Raw genomic sequence first — 23,218 nt, 5'->3', positions numbered from 1 at the left:
GTGCCAGTGAGGACAGAGAGTAAGCAAGAAAAAGCTTTCCGTGGAAATGTATTTAAATAACCAGAAGAGATATGCGGGGAAAGCTTTCCTCTTAGGATTTCCTAGTCATGGCTGGCCGTCAGAATTACTTGGAGCTCTGGGTGCCTGGGTGGCTCAGTGGGTTAAGTGTCCAACTTTGGCTCGGGTCATGATCTCATGGCTCACGAGTTCGAGCCCCGCGTCGGGCTCTGCGCTGACAGCTCAGCACCTGGAGCCTGCTTCGGATTCTGTGTCTCCTCTGCCTCTCCCCCGCTCACGCTCTGTCTCAAAAATAAACATTAAAAACAAAATTACTCAGCTTTTCAAGAACCGTGACCACGCCCCCAGCCCCATCAGGCCACATGCTCTGGAGCAGGCACCCAAGTGACGGTATCCTTGTCACCTGTTTGGGTGATTTCAGTGTGCGGTGAAGGTTGAGAATCAGTGGTCAAAACAGATACCATTTGACATCTTAAAGTGTCTTCATACTGAGTGTGACCCACACCTGTGTCGTCATAGCTGTGCACACATTCACCCCCCTCCCCCCTTCAGTCCACGGTGAATCATCCCTCGGGTGCCACTTTCCCATCTAGACGGGAGGCAGACTCTTCTGGGTAACTAGCTTATGGATTAAGCAACAAATTGATCCTCTTTCCAATTCTTTCCTTTGTTGCTGCTGACCTGAGTTCAAAAGGGCACACTCCTCCACTCCTTGGCCACTTCCTGTCAGACTTGACTGGGGTTCCGTCTCTTCCAGACTGGGAAGAACGCCAGGGGTGGTGGGGGGAAGGCCTCGCTTGCACCACTCATGGTGTCCGCTATGCCAAAGTGGCAGGTGTCACACATCCTGAAATTCAACGGTAGCACCTCCTCTGGGTGAGAAGCAGCAGCGGGCGCTTCCAGACGGGGGTTCCACCCCGTTGCCGCAGGACCAGCAGCCACCGCGAGCACGTTTCCCAGGGACTGCCTCCTGTGGCCAGCACCTTGTGCGCGCCCAGCCCCCAGCTCTGGTTCCCTCCCCGCAGGAGAGAACACACCCTCAACCCGGAGATGGGGAAAGCAAAGGCAGAGGCAAAAACTGCTCAGGAAAAGTTCTTTTATTCTGAAAAATCAATCTGAAAAGTTAACCTATTTGGATACCAAACTCTAAAGGGAAATCTCCACGCTCTCCCTGGGGAAAAAAAAAAAAAAGGAAATAAATATGCCAACATAGCAACATGGTTCCTTCCAGCAGGAAGAGGGTGGCAGAGTCCCATCTCGGACCCGTTTTTCCTACTTTATTCTCGCTAGCTTTCCAGCACAAGCATTTTTATTACCTTTACAGTCAGAAAGGAAACTAACTCTTAAAAACCAACTATTCAGAAGGGAACATCAGAATAAACCTTCTCAAATAACTTTCTCCTCTCTCATGCCAGCTTTGGGAAGGGTCTGCTCGCAAAGCGTCTGCACTTTCCCTGTGTTTCAAGGACGGACTCCCTGTTCCACACTAGACAAGGCTGAACCGCTCCAGTTTCAGAAACTCAAAAGAAGATCTGGTCTATGAAAACGTTCACTGCTCCGAGGTAAGCCTGTGTCTTGAATACAAGTGCAAACATAGTTCTGGAGAAAAACTGGTCCAATGTGTATCTTCTGTTACAGTAAACAATTCACGAGTATCCATCAGGCTCCGCCTATTGCCACTGGTCTCCGGTGTCCCCGGCCTAGCCCTCCCTCTCTGTGCACGGGGGTCCCCAGACCTGGCAGCCTTCGAGCAGCAGACAGATCTCCTCAAGGCTCCAGACCTTGGGAACTTCCTTTGTGTTCACCAAGCCGAGGCCGCTTGGGCTCCGGAGGACTGTCCTGAGGGTCCCCGGGCGTCCCTAGAACATTAACAAGCGCAGGTTGGCAAGTAAGTGAACATTTGCTTAAAATTAAGAGCTGATATTCACAAAATAAATGTTGTGCCCAGACAAGATACCAAGGGTCCTATCTGAACATAAGGGAAAGGATCCGGTGGTTTTCAACTGGGGGTGATCTCACCTGGGCAATGTGTGGGGACACTGGAGAATGTCACAAGTTGGGGCAGGGGTGGGGGGAGAAATGGGTATCGGCATTCAGAGGTGCTAAGCACCCCACACTTGCAGGACAGCCCCCACACACAGAATTATCTGACCCAGATTGTCAATAGTGCCCAGGTGGAGAACCCTGACCCTACAGCACCTCCGGAACCTGCCACCTACTCAGCTCCCTGAATGCCTGCGTGGAAAGGTACTCTCCCTGCCGAGAATAAACAGGCAGCCAGTGAATCTGAATGACGGTCCAATAAGATACATCCCTGCTTTCTCAGAACTGACTTAAAATTAGGTGGTTAATTTCCAAAAGAACAAAAGAGAAAGAATATCTTGAATTCTATTAAAATAACAGTATCACTTACCTGGTTCAGTTTCTTCTGTGGAAGGGGTGGAGATTATACTAATTGGTACAGAATTTGGTGGAGTCTCTGTCTTTAAGGGTAGTAAATTTATCCTCCTTAATTAAAAAAAAAAAAAGTAGGAAAGAGGTACAAGGTTCATTAGTATCCTAAGAATCATTTATGATGATGCAAAATTTCAAAACTACCCAAAAGAAACATTAAAAATTTTCAGCTAATCATACCATGTAGACATTAAATGTTGATGTGCCCACTTAGTAACTAAGGACTATGTTCATGTACTAAGTTCAATCATTAGGCTTATGATAGTCAATCGCTAGTCACCTAAAAGTTTCAAAACCCGTGTTTTGTTGATCTGCAGTGGTATGCTGAACACATCACTGGACACCACATATATAAGGCTAGCCGACAATGGTTTCTACTACGGAAAGCTCTGAAACACAGTTCTTGTTTAAAATCCAATCTTATTTTTCAACTTTTTTTTTAAGTTACAACAGAAGACGACTCCAAGAAATTAAGAGGGGAAAGGTTTCATAAGAGTATTTGAAAGAACACCTTCCCACTCCCTTCCTCCACCAAAAAACACAGAAAAACAAAAAAACGTTGCTAGTCTGCAGAACTCAGACACCCGAGAAGAGCCGAACGCTACATGTAATCCAGATTACAGACTGGCAAGTGAAGTCCCGGGCAGGGCAGAGGAAGCGAGACACGTGGTGCTTGTCATCTGCTCCCTCCCCAGGACTCCCACAGGGTCAGACGGGGGACTTCCAGTCCTAGGAAGACCCCTGGACCCCAGCTGCCGTGCACAACAGAAGGGCTCTGTCTGCAGCACCGGCGGGGAACTCAGGCAGGCTCAGGAGCCAGAGTGACGTGAAGAGGGACAGAGACACCTGCAGCATCACCCGGGGACACGATCAGACCAGACACTGCTTACCATGAGCCAGTCCACAGATGCAGTAAAAACTGCCTAAAGATGTTCCTTTCATTTTCCCGCCTGCTGCTCAGTGCCCATGACTGTTCTGGGCAGGAGAAAACAGGTGATGACTGGGGAACCGCTTCCTGCCTTAAGGGGCTGATAACCTAACAGGGAAAACAGAAGCCTAACCAAACTCCTGCTACTGAATGTGATATGTTATGACAGAGGAAGGGCTGCAGGAACATCCAGGGAGACTCCAGTGTCACCAGGGATGCAGATGGCTGGGGCTCCCGGAGGAAGGTAAGGGCAGAGAGGCCCCTAGGGCAGAGTGTGCTCAGGGCCCTGGCCTCCAGGGGCAAACTAGAGATTACGGTACAAAGGGTGAGGCAGGGCCAGTGGGAACGGCCCCAGAGGGCAGTCTGTGGCCAACTGTCTATAAGCCGCGCACAGGGGTCTGGAGCCGGCCTGAGAGGCAGAAGTGGGGAACGCAGCGGAGGTCACGGTTAGCAAGGTCTCCGGCAGCAGTGTGAAGTACTTATGGCATTTCCCCCATTAAAGGTTGGTGGCTTCCTGTTGGCAAACTGCACTGACGATTTCTTCTTCCATCAGAGGTTCTTACCGGGGTGTTGTCTTGCTCCAGGCCTGCAGCGTGTTCAGAGTGACCCTCCGGGATGGGGGTGCTTTGGGATTCTGCGTGCTGGGCTGCAGGGCCTTCTTCTCCTCGGAAGGCGCTGCTGGGGCTGGAGATGGTCTTGCCTGAGGTGGGGGTGTGCAGGGGCTGCTGGGGGTCCCCTCTACTAGCCTGGGGCCTGGCGAAGACCCCTGGTGTGGCTGACTCTTCGTTTTCTTTGCTGTATCGGGAGTTCCCACGCTTAAAACTGGCTTCTCTTTCAAAGGTGTTCCAAGTTCATCCTTCTCGAATGTCACAAACGAACAGTAGCCATCCGTGGAAGAAATGGCCAGGAAGGCCCCATCGCTGGACCTTTGTTCCCCAAACAGGACAAAAGGTTAGAAACCGAACCCAAGTTTATGGGCCCCTCGTCAGGCTCTCATGACTAGTGACACCATGGCAGTTCAAGCAAAATCATAGGCTTTGGGTGGTTGGTTTCCCAGGCACCGCAGTATCTCAGGACTGTCATCGAATTCACCTGGATGAAAGTGTGAGGACCTTTCCTTTTTTTGGTTTTTCTCCCCCCAAGATAAAACGAAAAGGAGAAAAAAGGCTGTAAAGAGCAAGGAAGAGACCGTGGGGGAGCAGGCCCAGGCAGAGCTGGGCACAAATCAGGAACCCAGGGGCTCGGAAGACCCCACCGGCAGGAGGCGGAGCACAAGGTGACTCCCTGGGTGCAGCTCTGGGTGCCAGGAGCTCATGGGTGCGGGCTTCCTGCAAGCCCAGAGGGCCTGGCAAGCCCCCAGCAAGCAGGGAGCCCAACGGGTACCCCCTCCCTCAGTCTGAGAATCAGAGGAACCCCTGGGGCAACTGAATGGCATCATTCAGATGTTTCTGTTACAATAGGAAGCAGTATTATTGCAAATTAGAAACGGCTTTCCTTTAAAAAGAATTGGTAAGAGGTGCCGGGGTGGCTCAGTCTGTCAAGCATCTGACTTCAGCTCAGGTCACGATCTTGATGTTCATGAGTTTGAGCCCCGCTCACATCAGGGCTCCGCTGCAGCCTGCTTGGGATTCTCTGTCTCCCGCCCCCATTTGCATGGGCATGCATGCGTGCTCGCTCTCCCTCTCTCAAAATAAATAAACTTAGAAAAAAAGTTAAAAAAAAACATTTTTTTTAGTGTTTATTTTTGAGAAAGACTGAGAGCCAGCAGGGGAGCGTGCAGAGAGAGTGAGACACAGAATCTGAAGCAGGCTCCAGGCTCTGAGCCGTCAGCACAGAGCCCGATGTGGGGCTCGAACTCACGGACCACAGATCATGACCTGAGCCAAAGTCAGATTCTTAACTAACTGAGCCACCCAGGCACCCCAGAAAAAAAATAGTTTTAAATAAACTTAAAAAAAAAAGTTAAAAAAAATAATTAAAAAAAAAGAAAAAGAATTGGTAAACACCGGCCAAAAAAGCCACCTGTAGCGCTGGAATGCTCTCTGCCCCAAGGCTCTACTCCAGGCCCACCCTCCCTCACCACCGGCCACTCACCAGGAGACATCACTCAGGGTGTGGTAATGTATGTTAGACACGTAGCCAAAAGGGAACGGCTGCTGGGTGTCATACAAGAGCACAGAGTCTTCAGAAGCCACAGCAAACACCAGGCGGTAGGGCAGGTGCACCAGCTCCGTGCCCAGCTCCTGTGACGCTCTGTCTGCTCGGGTGAAAACAGGGACAAAGGGCGGAAAACAGAAGTCAGAGGAAACAAATTCCCAAAAGCCCTCTCTCAGGAGACGGAAATGACATCATTTTACTGAAGGCTAGTTTGCTATGTGCTTTACAAAAAAAAAAAATCAGTCCTTTAATTTATATGGGAATAAAGGACAACCACATGTGACCTGATGAGGACACCGTGTCCTGATCCAAGACTCAGGGGCACCCAAGGTCCAAAAAGGTGGGGGTACAAAACAAAAAAAACTGTGAATAGAACAAGTCCTTTCTGATACGAAAAATAAGGGTAACCTAGAAACATTTTATTAAGGTGATTTCAAGCTTCCAGGTAATTACATTCATTCACATGAAAGGATTAAAAAGCTTAAAACAGCTGCTTCCAGCGTTGGAGGAAGAGGGACCTGACTTACCCTCCCACCTGAAGCAACTGAAATACCAGGCAAAATCTACAAAATAATGTTTTCCAAGACTTCTGACCATTAGGCACTGAAGACAGTGATCTCTGAGGGATGGGAAGTCAAGGAGGAAATCCTACATCCAGCTTGCTGCCTGGAGCTGCCAGGCCCGGGAGAGGGAGAGGTAGAGGATGAAGCAGGGAGGCCCGGGCAGCCGGAGTTCACAGGCACAGACCTACAGGCCCTCTCAGGTCTCCAGCTGAGCCCTGATCAGCACTTGCAAGTGAGGAAACCACCCGAGGCCAGAGCAAGAACTACAGGAAAGAGAGAGTCATTCCCGAAGCTCACGCAAGGCCAGACAGAGCGTGTTCCTCCACCCAGAGTGGGAAACCTATTTCACGGGGCACCGATTACTCAGGCAGCTCTGCTTCTGCAGTGGGGAAATTAGCTCTGGACCACATGCTGCCGTGGTCCCACTGAACGAGGATAAGCGGCACGGTGTCTCCGAGTAACTTCACTGCCTCCCAGAACAAAGCTCAAGAATATTTATGAAAATATACCCAGCATCCACGGAGGTAAAATTCACAATGTCCGGCATCTAATGAAAAATTACTAGACATGCAAAGAAAATATGACCCACAATGACAGAAAAAAAAAATCAAAACAAATCCTTTGTACACAAAGTCATTAAAAGTTATTACAAAAACTATCCTACATGTTCAAGAGGAGGAAGGATGGAGTGTGTTAAGTAGAGACATGGGACACAGAGTACAGAAAACGGAAGTACTGAGAAGGAAAAAAGCAAGCAGATCGTCAGTAAACCCGGGACTAACCTCAAATGGCCTAACACACATGTAAGTGGAGCCCCTTGTGGGCAGGAAGGGGGGTGACAGCAAAGACATTTGACACTGTAACGGCTGAAATTCCCCAAAGGTGATGAAAACTATAAACCCATAGATCTAAGAGCTCAATGAACCCCAAGCACAAGAAACCTGAGAAAATTACACCAAGGCCCATCAGAATCCGACTAACACCCCTGATAATGAGAAAAACCTTGAGGGAAAAAAAAAAACTAAAAAAAACATTTTACTGCATAGGAAACGGATACTGAACGACCTTCAATCTGCTCTGGATTAAAAAAAATTACTCTCATTCCTTTAAAGGTGAAGCGAAGACAGCATATTCTAGACAGGATGAACACTGGACAATTTTGATAACCTCGGGCTTTGCTCCTGCTCTTCACGGTAACTCAACCGCACCAAACCCACAGAGCCGTGCCCCCCACGGGAGAAAGCCCACATCACAACCCCCGCAGCCTGGTGACCTGCCTCGGCGAAGACCTAACACAACCACCGTGGCTCTAACGTACCTGTTTCCACCACCGGCCTCAACTCAAAGTAGACAGGACAGCAACGAACTGCAAGCGTCGCTTTGCCAGGACAGGGAAGGTGAGCGATGGGCCTAAAAGATCGGTCATGACCTTCTTAGAAAAGGGCACCGTTACTCACCAAAAACAAAGGGTAAACATTTCAACGATTTCTTCCACTGCATACCTTTTAAGATTCTTCCTGGAGAAAACATAGGTGGTATTTGTTACATTTTCTCCAGACTCCACACATCCAGCTGGGGAAGCAGGAAGAGAGAGAGAGAGGTGAGGTTTTATTAGACGAAAGAAGACACACTCAAGAGCATCCAACCCTGGCCTGTAAAACATTTCTCCCCATAGCCATGTGCCCTGGACAGTGTTTTTGTGACTGAGGACAAATACACACGGTCCCAGGCTGGGCTCAGCTCTTATTCCAGCTCTACCCACCTGTCACATCCCCCTGAGCGGCCCACCTGCTCGGGGGGGCTTCAGGCCCGGGCAGGAAGAACCGGGCAGGCCTCCGTCTGGGAGGCCAGTCACTTCCTGCTGGAGAAGCGCTCTCACTGTATCACCCCACTGCGTCCGCTGGATTTGAGCTTGGCTGCCAGCCAGGGCCTGCCACTAGCCCTTCCCACCAGCCTGATGCGGCCAGGAGGCTGCCGGGAGACCCAGGCCTCCACTGCACCCCCAACCCATGAAGCAGCTGACCTTGCTCTGGGGGGAGCCCATGTTTGAGCTCTTCCACACACTCACCCTGGGATGACCTTACAACCAGGCCAGACCCGGCCACAGAATGACTGTCAACCATAGAGCAGTATCTTTCCTGATACACACACACACGTCATTTCACATGTGACCGTTTCGTCTCCGCTGGGGGGTGGGGAAGGGTGGACAGAGACTCCGTCAAGTAGTCTCTTCGACTCAGCCCACCCTTGCAGCCCCACATCCGCCATCTGAACAAACCACTGTGTCCTCTTTCCTCTTTGCTCGCACAACCAACACCCAGTTACAACTCCATCGCGTATATATTCAGAGGGTGGGGCTTTTAGCCTAGTTCACAAAAACAGGATCTCGTTTATACCTTCGTTTCTGTTGCTCTGTTCGGTCAACCACCCGCGAAAGCTAACTTGGATGATGTATCTTCACTAGCTGCTCCATGTTCACTGGTATGAAAATGCCGTAATTCATCTACCCGTCTTGTTCATCGGTATTATTCTTCACGACTAGAAGCCATACTTGCAATAAATATCGTGGAAGATATACCTTTATGTACTAGGTTTTCATTTCTTAAAGACGGAGTCGAAGACGGTGGGGGGTGGGGACAGATGGGCTGAAAGGTACATGTATTTAACGGTTTCCAGACTGTTTTCTAAACTGGCTGTAACAATTCATGTTCCTGCAGCAATACCCACATTCTGCATACCCATCAGCCAGGGAGATTTGCACTTTTGTCTAGTCTGAAGAGAATAAAGAAATCCCTAATCGTAGGTCACTTTATTTTGTATTTCTCTATCACTGAGGGTCCAAACCTTTCCCTGTGGGTGAACACGTGAATTTGCTCCTCTGCAAACTGCCTTCTTGTTTCTTTCACTCATCTTTTTTTTCTGGGTTTTTCTTTTTCTCTCATCGATTTGGAAGAGCCGCTGAACGTGACACACGTAAGCTCTCTCTTTCCTGTCTCGTAAACGGTGTTTTCCAGTTCCATCACTTGCCGACTGATTTCGCTTACTGGGCCTCCACCATACAAAAGTTCACCGTCAAACGCAAACAGGCCCATCGTTCCAGAGCTTCCAGGATTCCTGTCTCCGTCTGTCTTCCCTGGCCCTAGGATGTCCTCCTACGTTTTCACCTTTTAGATTTAAGTATTGACTTCACCCGGAATTTATTTTCATATGTAAGTTAAGAGTCCAATAGAATTTTCTTCCAGACAGCTGGACACTCTAGCACCATTCACTCAATAATTCATTCTTCCCACTATATCAGATTTCCTTATCTCAGGATCTATTTCTGGATTTTCTGTTCTGGTTTACTAATCTGTTTATTCCTATACCAATAACCATATTGATTTGATAACAGTGGCACCATAGTATCTGCTGACATTTAGGAAAGTGCCTGCTCAAGTATTATTCCTATTTTTCATACTTTTAAATCTATTCTTGGGGCGCCTGGGTGGTTCAGTTGGTTAAGCGTCTCTTAGTTTTGGCTCAGTTCACAATCTCTCAGTTTCTAAGTTCAAGCCCCTCATCAGGCTCCATGCTGACTGTGTGGCGTCACCTGGGGACTCTCTCTCTCCCTCTCTCTCTGCCCCACCCCTGCTCATGCTCTCTCTCAAAAATAATAAACTTAAAAAAAATTAAATCCATTCTTCAGCATTTATTCTCCTAACAGAGCTGGCATGCTGTCCAACTAAAAGTAAACCAAAAGCCTCTAATAGGATCCTAATTGGAAATCAATGCGTATGTTAATTTTTAGAACTTGAGATCTCTATTCATTCAGAACTTGTTTTACAATCTTCAATAAGATCTTCTAGTCTTCATAAAGGCTTTGTGCCTTTATTAAATTTTTTTCCCATGTTTTGTGGGGTTTGCATTATGAATGGAATAATTTTTCTTTTTATATTTCTAAGTGCATATTCCAGTATAGAAGATTTTTAAGTATGTCATAGATAGTATCCAGCCACCTTATCAGATTTTTTTATTCTGATATTTTTAAATCTCTTGGATTTTCTAGAAACATAATCCTAACACCAAGGTTTCTTCTTTCCAATCTTTGTAATTTCATTCTCTCCTCTTCCTGCATGTATTAACACCACCAAGAATAATAATGACAAAAGCAGACATCCATCTGATACCTGATTCTAACACAATATTTTTAGAGTGGTCATTTAGTAAAGATTTGTCACTGAGTTTAGTAAGCAACTTTTTTTTTTAAATTTTTTTTTTTAATGTTTTTATTTATTTTTGGGACAGAGAGAGACAGAGCATGAACGGGGGAGGGGCAGAGAGAGAGGGAGACACAGAATCGGAAACAGGCTCTGAGCCACCAGCCCAGAGCCCGACGCGGGGCTCGAACTCACGGACCGCAAGATCGTGACCTGGCTGAAGTCGGACGCTTAACCGACTGCGCCACCCAGGCGCCCCAGTAAGCAACTTTTAATATACTTAGCAACCACCTGTTGCTGATCCTGAGACACCCCCTCCCCAGGCCAATGTCACTCCCACATGATCCCCAATGTCCTAAGGCATCACAAGTATGCATGTACAATTCACACCCTCTCAGGCCTCCTCTGCCCAACCGGGCTGGAATACTTAGCGGCCAACCTGACCTGTGCCCTCCTGTTTGGGCCAGCCCTGCATTAGGTGATCGCCTTCATACAAAAGATGGGACCCGAGCCACGGAGAGCAGAAGACATTCTTCTAAGAACACCCTGGCAATCAGTGCCCCGGCTGACACTGCTGGGCTTAACATCATGCCTTCCTATAGACAATGAACCTGTCTTGTCCTTGCTGATTCTGCGGTTTCCTCATACTCAAGTTATTCCAACCAAACTTGTCCCTGCCACAATAGACTGCTTCATTGAGAATAGAAACAATAAACCTCTTTTAGCTTTAGCACTATGACCTCTACATACATGCCTAGTGAAAAGACATTAACATTTTTTTAAGTTAAATCTAAGAGCAAAATGTCTGTCACACTAGCCTAGTGGCTCCCCAACTTCTCTGCACATCAGAACTACTTGGAAATTTTTTAAATTCCAAAACCTAGACCACACACACCCCGGACCAATCAGACCGTCTCTGGGAGTGGAACCCGGGGACCAGTGCTTCCTGAAGCTCCCCTGGAGGTTTCAATGTCTGAACAAGCTGGGGGGTCGCTATTTTAATCAGGATTCACTGAGCTGACAAGCGGCAACTGGAATCACCCACCGCTGCCATCACGCCTCAAATCGGAAGCTTGTCAAACCCACCTGGTGTGAGGAGCAAAGACCCATCAGGGGTAAAACTGAGTCTACGGAAGAATGACTTCATGCTGTCGTCGTGAAACATCCGGTAACTTCTGACCTGTGGCACACAAGTTCAAACATTAATCCAAATCTTTTTTTTTTTAATCCAAATCTTTACATTCACAATAACGGTTTACCAGTTCCTTTTTTTTTCTGTCTTTATATAGTGTCATTTATTACACTCGCGTAACAGGGGAAATATATTACAAATCAAATCACTCCAGACTGCAAGAGTGATCGCTCACAAAGATTAACTGCCCACCTGCGTTACAGAAAGTCGTATGTGCATACAGGTCTACGTGCATGTGTGTGGTTCTACAGTTATCTTTTTTTTTAAAAAAAAAATTTTTTTTTTTTTCAACGTTTATTTATTTTTGGGACAGAGAGAGAGAGCATGAACGGGGGAGGGGCAGAGAGAGAGGTAGACACAGAATCCGAAACAGGCTCCAGGCTCTGAGCCATCAGCCCAGAGCCCGACGCGGGGCTCGAACTCACGGACCGCGAGATCGTGACCTGGCTGAAGTCGGACGCTTAACCGACTGCGCCACCCAGGCGCCCCATACAGTTATCTTTTTAAAAAGCCTCCGTGAGAACACCGTGCACTGTCAAGAGCGGTGTGTCTGGACAATGAGACCGGGGAGAAAAGCAGGATGATGTGTGCGTCCACTTAGAATTTCCAACTTAATGAACACCTCTTATAAACTAGTCCGCTCTTAAACTGGTAATCCCATCTTTTCAAACCTTTCTTGAACACCTGCGTGGAACGGTTTTTGCTCCCACTCACTGCCACTGGATAAACATGAAGCATTTAAGTCTCAAGGACCCAAAGACCCAGCATTACCCTCCTGACTGTACACGAGCTCCCCATTTTGTCAGCTCGTGGCCCGCTTGGCCCCGCCAGCTGCTTGAGGCCCAGGTTTGCACCACATCCCTTTTTGGTTCCAGTGACCAACCTGCTCCCTTTTGTCTAAGTGCCTGCCTCCATGGTCTTGATTCCTCTAGGACCGCTGGCTGGGTCCCCACAGTCCTGCAGGCAGCATTCGCTCTAAACCTGCCAAGACGGCCTACTGCCCGCTGCCACCTTCCTGCGGCATAGTGCCAGGTCCCCCTCGGTCAGACGCTCGTGACTCTCCCTACACCTCAGAATCCCAGAGGCCCTGCCTACCTCAAGCCAAGCGAATCACACACGCCTGGGGGATGGGGGGCAGGCACACATGTCTCTTAATGCTTCCAGGCGACTCCACAGTGAGCTGGGGTTGGACAACTCTACCCACCATCGGCAGCTCTCCCCTGGCCCCCGGATGTCCCCATTTCCATGCAGACCAGCCCAACACACTAACTGAGCCTTGGCTGGACCTGAGGAAGCGCACGGTAGTTCAAGTGTCAGGTGCCTGAGACCAGGGACTTAGCTGTAGGACACGGAGGAGCTCGTGACTTCCTGAAGCACTGCTAACACAGAAAGTCAACACTTCATACCTCTCCTTCGGCCCCTATTCCAGACAGCATCTTTGAGACATTAAAAGCCACACGTTTCTTCTGGGTGCTGTACACCCTGAGGATCCTAAAGAAAGAAAAACATTCTGACTGATCTCTTCTAGTGAACGAAGTGTTCCACACAGAAACAATCTAGCATCAAAACTGCAGGCCGATTAGACCAGGTCAGCCTCCAAGACCATTTATGACTGTCCCACTTAACTCATTATGACAGAAGCAAACCACCCAGAGGAGGTCACTAATGAAGTGAGGAAACGGGCCAGAACTTCACTTTTTATCGAGTGTTTCAACTTGTCAAGTAAGATGCTCATCAGGCCTCGCCTTTTCAGGCCTTGACACTTGGCCCAGGGACAGTTTGTAGGACTGCAGTGACATTTCTCTTGTATCGAACAGTCTCACCCTCAGGGATTTGCAAGTCAGGAAAACACCAACAGATAAATTTGCTTCTTGCTAATTCGTATTATTCCCACTAGCTAATCAGGTCATTTCACTCCCAACTGCCAGAATAAAACATACAGATCAGAAAATAAATGTACATGGAACGTAACAGGAGATGCTTCGATTCAAAAACACTAACTCGTCCACACTGCTGGGCCGTCTGAAATCAAACATGTTATGATTAAAAGAAGTTGGAAAAATACTCAAAAGGATGACCTTGACTGATGAGTAGTACACCCACCACCTCAGATTCTTAGTTCTTTGTTCCAAGAATACGATTAAATGAATGATGCCAGTAAACACCACAACAAACCTTCTTTCGGGAAAGACGAAATATTCTATTTTTACATTAACTTAAATGGAGTCATTGAAATGACTGCAGTAGTAAACTATAATCAAAAAATGAAAGAAAGATGCCTGGCTGGCTCAGTTGGTGGGGCAGGAGACTCTTGATCTCAGGGTTGTGAGTTCAAGCCCTGCGGTGGGTGTAGAGATTACTTATAAATAAAATCTTTAAAAAAAAAAAAACAAACAAACAAACACGAAACACCCAGGGACACCTGGATGGCTCAGTCAGTTAAGCGTCCCACTCTCGATTTCGGCTCAGGTCATGATCTCATGGTTGTGAGCTTGAGCCTCACGTTAGCGCAGAACCTGCTTGAGATTCCCCCTCTCTTTCTCTCTCAAAATAAACAAACCTAAAAAAATAAATAAACAGGGGCGCCTGGGTGGCTCAGTCGGTTACGCATCCAACTTTGGCTCAGGTCACAATGTCGCAGTTCATGGGTTTCAGCCCCGTGTCAGGCTCTGTGCTGACAGCTCAGAGCCTGGAGCCTGTTTCAGATTCTGTGTTTCTCTCTCTCTCTGACCCTCCCCGGCTCATGCTCTGCCTCTCAAAAATAAATGTTAAATTTTTTTCTTTTTTAAAGGAAGAAAGGAGGAGGGAAGGAAAGGGGAAGGGGAAGGGGAAGGGAAAATTCCAACCCAACCACTAGCAACCCCTTCTTACAGAAGTCGTATTTATAAAAGACTTTTTTTAAACGGTGCCTATGAACGAGCCCCGCTTCTCTCTCTTTCTGCCTCTCACAAGATTCTCTCTCTCTGCCCCTCACAAGATTCTCTCTCTCCCTCTTTCCTTGCCTCTTGCTCACTTACAATAAACAAATGTTGTCCGTGAAATTCAAATGCAATTCAAAACTCCCTCTACATCCATTCACCCATTCAATAAAGATTTGGTAAGTACTACATATAAGGCACTTGCCCTAATTAGTTTCCACTTTCACGTTACGGTGGAAGAGTAACAGTAAAACCAAATGCTTGACATGAAACCAAGAACAAGAAGCAAAGCTAGACCGGGCTTCAGATTGGTAAATGGTGATGAAAATCCCTCTGCAGGAAATTTCAAGCCAGCAGAGAAGACAACTTGCCAAATCCTGACGTACCTGTCACAGCTCAGGGTGGCAACATACTGACCCAAGGGGTCCCAGGTTACTCCTTGGACGTAACTTTTATGTTCATTAAAGATAGAGATCTTCTGTCCTGCGAATAAAGCACATGACAGCTTTACTAAAGCCTACTGGAGCACAAGCAGAATAAAGTACAGTTTAAGTATTGCGCCCTTCATACCCTCCTGTCATTTAGCAGGCGCCGTGTCAGGCTCTTGGGGGAAAAAGGGGACTTTACATGGCCCACACTCCCCAGGAGCCTGCTGCTTTGGGTGGGGGGGGGGGGACACACCATCAAAAGGCAAGCCAGCTGAGCATGGTATAGACGGGGCAGCTAAGAGGCCACGGTGAGGGTTGGCAAGGCACGAGCTGAGGTCAGCTCTCCCTACAGGGCAGGGTGAGGGGGGCTATGAAGGAGGTTTTGTAAGCCGATCCTCGGCACACGGAACAATGGGTCACTGAGAAGTCTACAGGGTGAGGTCCAATGCCAAAACGGCAAGACGAGGACAGGAGGTATCTGACAGCGACCCTCATGTATCAGGAAAAGGTTCTGGGAATTCGAGGTGCGGCCGAGAGGAACACTCGGCTGGGAAGTGACCTGCATCGTGAAGACAAGACTGAGGGTCACAGAGGACATAGGAAGTACCACTAGTTAGGAGGGGACAGCAGGCCAGGCGGGAGGCAAGGGCCGGGCAAAGCCAGTAGTGATGGAAAAGGGACTCTATGGAAAGAGAGAAAACCAGCAGCACACAAAGATTACCCAGATAAAATGCAGAGGCAGTTACGGAACCCTGGCCATTCTTAAAAACCAACCAAACAAAAACAACTCAAATGGCTCTTCTCTGCAGAGGGGTCTACACTCCTGTGACCCTGGGACCCGCCCTCCATGTGAAATGCAGCGAGGGTGCTTCAGGCTAACTTTCCTTCCCCCTCGCCTTCTTGCCAGTGTTTTTGGGGGTCTGTGAGAGTAAGGTGGCCTGCAGCCGGGTGACAGCATCTTCTCAAACGACCCTGAGTTTTACAACAGAGGCTTTTTTTTTTTTAATTTTTTTAATGTTTATTTATTTTTGAGAGAGCGAGCGAGAGAGAGCATGAGAGGTGGAGAGGCAGAGAGAGAAAGAGACACAGAATCCGAAGCAGGCTCCAAGCTCTGAGCTGTCAGCACAGAGCCCGATGTGGGGCTCAAACTCACAGAGTGCAAGATCATGACCCGAGCCAAAGTCAGAGGCCCAAATGACTGAGTCACCCAGGTGCCCCTCTTTTTAAAGTTTATTTATTTTGAGGGAGAGAGAGCATGAGCAGGGGAGGAGCAGGAAGAGAGGGAGAAAATCCCAAGCAGGCTCTGCCCTGTGAACGCAGAACCCGACACGGGACTCGATCTCATGAACCATGAGATCATGACCTGAGCTGAAATCAAGAGTTGGGGACACTTAACCGACTGAGCCACCCAAGTGCCCCACAAGAGGCTTTTTAACCCACAACTGCTATCATTAGGTCAGTGTGTGAGTAGGGTTTTCTGAAGAGGGACTTTCTGCGGGACCTGTCCTGCCTCACAAGCAGCTCCCTGCAGGGCCTCTGCACTGGCTGCTCCCACAGGCTGGAGCCTCTTCCCTCCCGCATTCAAGTCTTGGAGCAACCTTCTCCGATCAGCCTTTCACTCTGCGGCCCCTTCCCAGCGCCATCACTACTAACACCCCGTTAGATGGCAGCCACGATCATGTAGGATATCAAGACCTGGCAACGTTCAAGGTCATTACAACTGGCTTCAGGGGGCTGCTGGGTGGACTGTCCACGCACACGGTGAAATTATCCAGGGCAATGGCCAGATGTGGGGAAGAGAAGAAGACAGGGACGCCAGCCCTCGATTCTGCCCAAGTCAGGGACTGGGTAGAACATGACAGAGGTGAGGTGAGACAGAGGGGGTCTGATTGGATGGCAGGTGGCAGGGACCTAAAGCGGACAGAGACTGTCACTGAGTGGATAAACCGGATGTGCAGGCAGCGTGGTGGGATGCCCGCTCCGCCCTGACTCCCCCACCAGGGCCCTCAGCTGGGGGAGAATCCGCAGCCTGCAAAAAGGGCAGGCAAAGCATTTCACGGCAATTTTTATAACTTCTCACGTGTCTCCTGTCTCCCCAAACAGAAAACAGGTCCTGTAAAAGTAGTGAGGTGTCCTCGGCTGTCCTCTGTCTCCTCAAACGGATGCCAGCTCCTACCTCTCCCAACACTGACCATTCAATGCCCCATCATGACGACGTGCTAAACTTCCTGAGATCCTAAGTTCTGCAAAGGCAGGCATTAGCCCTGCCCCCAACATGTCTACACCCCCAAGCATGTGGGATGGACCTTGCTTTGGCACCAGTAACTCAGAAAACCTCATACACGTGACCACTCTGAGTTGGATCCATGATACAGGAGGCTAATCCCTACCCTACTGAGCCAAATACCTATTTTAGTTCACTAAAGAAACTCTTATGCCATGAAAGGTCAAGTAGGTTAGCTTTTTAGACCCTTAGAAAGTCCTTCCCCCTGACAAGAACAGAAACGTATTGGCTACCTTTACTGACATCCCATATGATGGCCGTGTTATCCACAGAGGCAGAAGCCATTAGATTCCCGTCAGTTGCCCAGCAAATATCGTACACATCTTCCAAGTGGCCTCTACAATCCAAAGAAGAAAAAGAAAAAAACATCAAAAACTTGTAAGCAAACTCAGAGACCATACACGAGAATAGGATTTTAGGGGGGGCTCCTGGGTGGCTCAACGGACTCTTGGTTTCAGCTCAGGTCATGGTCTCACGGTTTCATGGGTTTGAGCTCCATGTTGGGCTCTGCGCTGGCAGCGTGGAGCCTCCTTGGGATTCTCTCTCTCTCTCTCTCTCTCTGCCCCTCCCCTGCTCGTACTCTGTCTCTCAAAGTTTAAAAAAATATTTAAAAAAATAGGATTTTAGAAATTTCCACTGGAACTCTATTAGCTGCAGCTATAATCTACCACCTTCAGAGGTACTTGTATCTTTGTAATTGATTCAATCTGACTAAAGAAAATTTTACAGCAGAAATAAAATCCATTTTAATCATGTTTCTAGCTTTTAAAGTGATTCTCTTCTCTCTGTCTTGTGTAAGTAAAAGGTTTAAGTACGATATAAGTCAAAATGCAGGGCGCCTGGATTGGCTCAGTCAGTAAAGCATAGGACTCTTGATCTCAGGGCTGTGAGTTCAAGCCCCATGTTGGGCATAGAGCTTACTCAAAAGAACTTTTTTTTTTTTTTAAATAAAAAAATGCATGTGAGTTTAATGCTCTCAGAGCAGTTAGATAAGGCACTCCCATCGTCCCTGTCCAAGTTACCTCAGGGTTTTTACGACAGTCCAATTCTCCTTGTTCAGCTGGGCCTCATCATCATCCTGAAAAGCAATCTGTTCTGGCTCCTTATTATCATTCACCTTCCACAACAGGATGACGGCATCTGTGGAGTGATTCAGTGAAAGATAAGCCACGCTTTTTGCATGCTCCTTCATTTCTGGGCTTTTAGGGCTTGAAGTCCTATTTATGTTGTTCAATAGACAGTATGGTCACAATGACGGACTTCTAAGAATTTCGACAGGAAAAACAGGTTTGCCTTCTGATCTAAAACTCCAGAATCTGGGGCGCCTGGGTGGCTCAGTGGGTTAAGCGTCCGACTCTTGGTTTCACCTCAGGTCGTGATCTCACGGTTCATGAGTTGGAGCCCCTCATCGGGCTCTGCACTGACAGTGCACAGCCAGCTTGGGATTCTCTCTCTCCCTTACTCTCTGCCCCTTCCCTGCTCGTGCACACTGTTCCTCTCTCTCAAATAAGATAAACCAAAAAAAAACCAACAAAAAACCAACCTCTAAAATCCTAAGGCATAACCTATGAATGGCTGAATAGGAAAAAACAAAGAGCCACAAAGAGCCACCGGCAAGGACTGGCAAATGGTTCCTGTGTAACCTTCAGCAGGACTTAGCATCTCGACTCCTCAGTCACTTGACCTGTAAAACGGGGGTAACCGCGTACCTATCTCATAGGGCTGTCTCAAGGATTAAATGAGTTAATATGCATAAAGCACTTATAACACAATGCCTTGCACAAAGTAAGCCACGGACACATCAGCTACACATACGGATGCAGCAGGTATCTTGGCCTGACGTCATCAATTGTCTGAGTGCTATAAGCCCTTGTGCTCTGACCCCAAACTCACCACCTAAGCCTGAGCACCTCTTGGCCTCCCTCTGAATGCCACTAGGACAATGAGCGCACCAGCTGTGTGGGCACACGTGTTCTCACTCCAAGTGCACCGGAATCCCAGGAGCTTGGTGGAAAGGAGATCAGCCTTGACACTGACAAGTGGACGCTCTCCACCGTTAACAGGTTTCTGGGCCCCCAAAGCCAAAGGGCTTTGCCCAACAAGTGCTGCCCTGTACACCCTCTCAGAAGACAGCCTGTCAGCCTCCCCCAGGGACAGTCCCCACTTCCCACCTTTCCCTCTGTGCACAAACACCCTGGACACCGTGGCACTGAACTTAACCAGGTGTCTTTCCTCCTCCTGCAAAGTCTGTGATTTCTGTCTTATTTTGTACTAACTTGTAGACTGTTCTGGTGTCAAAGCGTGGGAAAACGATTTACTTTTTAGTAAAACCATAAGGAAAAAGGAAGAACGAGCTAGTAAACTGCTTAGGAAAAAGTCCCAGTTTTATGGGTTTAACATTTAATATTGTGAAGATGGCAACGTATCCCAAATAAATCTACAAATTCAAGGCAATCTTTATGCCACGTAAACACAAGCAGAAAATAGGAGTCAATATATTCCCAGGAAACAAACATAATTTAGAGGATCATTCAGACAATACTGCCCCAGCGAATCAATTAATTACAAAGAGATGTGGGAAAGGCTGCGATCACTTAGATACTAAACTAGCAATCAAAGCCAGGACAGGTGTGTTGGGACTCTGACAAAATGGTGGGCACCTTCCTACTTGTCTCCACCGGGCAGCGGATCCTGGCGAAAGTTGGGGAGGGGCCATTGTCAAACAGGTCTTTTCGGGTTAAACTTACTGTCTTCCATCCCCTCGTGCTCCCCAGAACGCTATTTTACTGAGCTATCTAAATGACACACTGAGGTCAAATGACCCCTAAAATGAAAAAGTGATACAGAAGCACCTGCGTGGCTCAGGCGGTTAAGCGTCCAACTTTGGCTCAGGTCATGACCTCACCGTTTGTGAGTTTGAGCCGTGCGTCGGGTTGGGCTCTATGCTGACAGCTCGGAGCCTGGAGCCCACTTCAGATCCTGTGTCTCCCTCTCTCTCTGCCCCTCCTCCGCTCGCACTCTCTCTCTTTCAAAAATAAATGAACATTAAAAGAAAAATTTTTCTTTAATCACACCTAGCTCAAATCTCACTATTTAACGTGAGACACACAGGTATCTGGTTTCTAAGGAATTTTGAAGGATAATACTAGTACTCACCATCTCCTCCTGATGCTAAAATTTCCCCATTCGGAGAAAAACGCACGACATTGACAGCTTTGGTATGGCGGGCAAGATTGGACAAAAATTCAACAATGGCCTTTCCATCGGGTCCTTTTTCCACCTTCCAGATCTGTTGATACCAAAACATTCATTCGGGGAAACATACAGTGAGCACTTACCAATCTGTGCTTACTAAAACAACACTGTGCTTAGTTTCAGTAAGAAAATAGTTTTTCTTTTGAAACGTAAAATGGAACTTTGCTCTGAAACATAAACCAGCAACCCCATGGCTTGCTGCCCTCCCTCCTTCCTCTTTCTCCTGCAAACCGTTCCCCAACAGGAACTGGCTCAGGATTCTTAAAAATAATGAGCCTCCCGTTTACCAATCTGGGAAACATTACTCAAGGAACAAAGCTTTCTTTTGCTTTCATGGTTCACTCAAGGTCCTGAGAATTCATCCCTCTGGGCTAGATGACGGATTGGTTTGAGTTTGTTGACTTTTGTTTCAAAGAAAAGAATGGAGAATGCACCCTCAGTAGTGCTTCTCAGGGCCTTTCTCTCTCCGCCCCACTTACCCTAACCGCCGTGTCTACACCGGCCGACGCCAGTCTGTGGATCCTCCCGGCGGTGCCATGCTGGAAGTCCAGGCTATACACCGGCTCCTTGTTGTGCCAGGCTATTTCGCAGGTAATGACTTTCATCCTCCCGAGTCTTGATGGAGCAACACAAATCCGTCGGGCACCGTTCTTTACCCAAAGACAGAGGAAAGCTGAAAATCGTCGGTAATGAACTGAATATTACAGCAGGAAAGGTGTACTGAACACTTATTATGAGCCAGGAGCCCTGCTAACCATTAAAAATGCACGCTGTGGTGGGAAAGGATGTTAGTGTTGACCTCTAATGTAACACCTTGCAGGTTCACCTAAAATGCTTCGCTGAGCCGCGGCTGTTGGAAGTTTATTCTACTGCTAGGTCCGGAAAGAGCAAAATGGAACACCCAGGCAGAGGAAATCGAGGGGCCGACCCTACGGCGCGACCGCCCCCGCTTAGTGGGGGTTGGAGGGCGTTCGGGGAGAGTCAGGGGCCGGGTCGCGCGGCGGAAGGGGCTGCCCAGGGCTAGCGGCCTCCCGGGAGAAGCTGCCGGGGCAAGTGGACAGCTTGGGGGGGTCAGGGGGCTTCGAGAGACACCCACTTCCCAGGCGGCTGCGGCCGCCAGGAGGAGAGGGTCGCCCAGGGTAGAAAACCGAGGCGAGGGAACCAGAGGGGACATCCCCCCACCCCCCGCCCCGTTCCCAGGCCGCACGGGACCAAGCGCTCGGCCGGAAAGCCGAAAGCGGGCCTGGGGGGGAGGAGGCCGCACGGAGCCGGGGCGGGGAGCCGCAGAGCGCGCAAACGCACGCCGTCCGGAGCTGTGCCGGGACCCCGCGGCCCGCCCTCAGCGAGACCCTCCCGCTCTCGCTCGGCCCCGCGGGGAGACCGTGGGGACGCCGGAGCCGGCGCCAGGGAAGCAATACCTGCAGGGACGCGGTCAGTCGGCTGCACAGCCAGCTCCCGCCGCCGCTTACGCTTCTTCCCGCGCGCCACAGGCCCCGCCTCAGGGAGGGCGGGATTCTAGGTACGACCCGCCTCTTTGTAGGCGGGATTCTCGGGGAGCCCCGCCTTCGCATGGGCGGGGTTACGTGGCGCCCCGCCCTTGCTCGGGCTGCAGAGGGTGGTCCAGAGCTGCGGAGTCCTCGGAATCCCGTTGGGCCGCTGCTAATTCAGTTAATTACCTGTCCGACCGACGCATCGGTGGAAGAATAGGTGAGTTATCGACTCATTCATTCAATCATTTCTTCCCTTTTCGATTAACTCTTTTAACATTTACTGAGCATCTGCTAGACTCTGCACCCTGTGCCGGAGCTGGATAAGCAGTGGAGAGCGAAACCGACTCAGACTTACTCTCAGGGAGTTTACAGTCCGGTTAAAGGAAAAGAACGGCCCTGTACGACTGGTGGGCAGGCTATAACTCTGAGACCCGCCCAAGACCACCCCATCTGTCACTGGTATTCTTTCACGGCGAATATTTGAGAGCTGTAACCTGCATCAGGCCCTGTCTCCATCTCTGGAGTTTCAAGCAGACGGTCTTCTGGCCTCCTGTACACAAATAATTATTTTAAAAAGATAAAGTGAAAAGTGGTGTATAAGGAACAATGTGCTCTTACAGTTCTGAGGCTCAAAGGAAATTTGAAGAGGGCATTTAAAATGGGCTTCAGGTAATAGTTTTGGATGAGCAGCTCTGGGAAATGGGAATTCAAGCTAAAGAAACTCACAGTTGACAACAGAGGCATAAAGGGGGAGCAGTGGGATCCGCGATGGGAAAGCATGGATGGAGCAAAGACCCGGAAGCATTTAGACATGAATGAGCAGGTCATGTGGGCTCATGTGTCTCAAAGGCAATTTTCTCATTACAAATTAACTGGAATTCTGTGTATATTTGTCTGGGAGCTTGGTTGGGACGAGATGACAGATGGACACTCTCATGCTAACAGCAGGTTTCTGAGTCTTCAAGACCAAAGGACTTTCCAAAACGAGTGCTGCCCTGTGCAACCTTGCAGAAGACAAGGCTGCCAGCCTCCCCCAGGTGACTCTCCCACTCCCCACCCTTCCCGTCTCCGTCTCTCCCTCTCCCTTCACCCCCTCCCTGGATATCAGTGCACTAAACTTAAACAGGTTTCTAATTCCTTTAGCAAACAAAAATTGAGAATTTTGTTTTTCATATATGTTGGCTTTTAGAACGTTTTGGAGAATTCAAAGCTATCGGATCGTCCCATGCCTGGATTGCTTACATTACACTGCAATAAGCAGATGTGGTTATAAACACTTGTTAAAAACATAATTTAACATTTTCAAATAATGTTGTAAATCAGAAGGCAGAAATA

General features: G+C 48.6%; 1 protein-coding gene across 1 annotated transcript; it reads right to left on the bottom strand.

Moving 5' to 3' along the window:
• Positions 1-1,097: 1,097 nt before the first annotated feature.
• Positions 1,098-21,948, bottom strand: CHAF1B (chromatin assembly factor 1 subunit B). Its single transcript, XM_086675946.1, has 14 exons — positions 21,812-21,948; positions 20,873-21,066; positions 20,295-20,427; positions 18,161-18,278; positions 17,372-17,475; positions 14,813-14,909; positions 12,915-12,999; positions 11,403-11,496; positions 7,623-7,692; positions 7,439-7,530; positions 5,495-5,657; positions 3,964-4,326; positions 2,432-2,526; positions 1,098-1,877 (listed from the first exon to the last, which is right to left on the bottom strand). The coding sequence occupies exons 2-14, from the start codon at positions 20,996-20,998 to the stop codon at positions 1,786-1,788; spliced, it is 1,632 nt and encodes a 543-aa protein (XP_086532072.1). The 5' UTR covers positions 20,999-21,066; positions 21,812-21,948; the 3' UTR covers positions 1,098-1,785.
• Positions 21,949-23,218: the final 1,270 nt, after the last annotated feature.

This window comes from Puma concolor, chromosome C2 (genome assembly GCF_028749965.1).
Source record: "Puma concolor isolate L17-30 chromosome C2, mPumCon1.1.hap2, whole genome shotgun sequence".
NCBI lineage: Eukaryota > Metazoa > Chordata > Mammalia > Carnivora > Felidae > Puma > Puma concolor.
The sequence above is the reverse complement of the archived record's forward strand: the minus strand, read 5'-3'. Positions and strand labels throughout refer to the sequence as shown.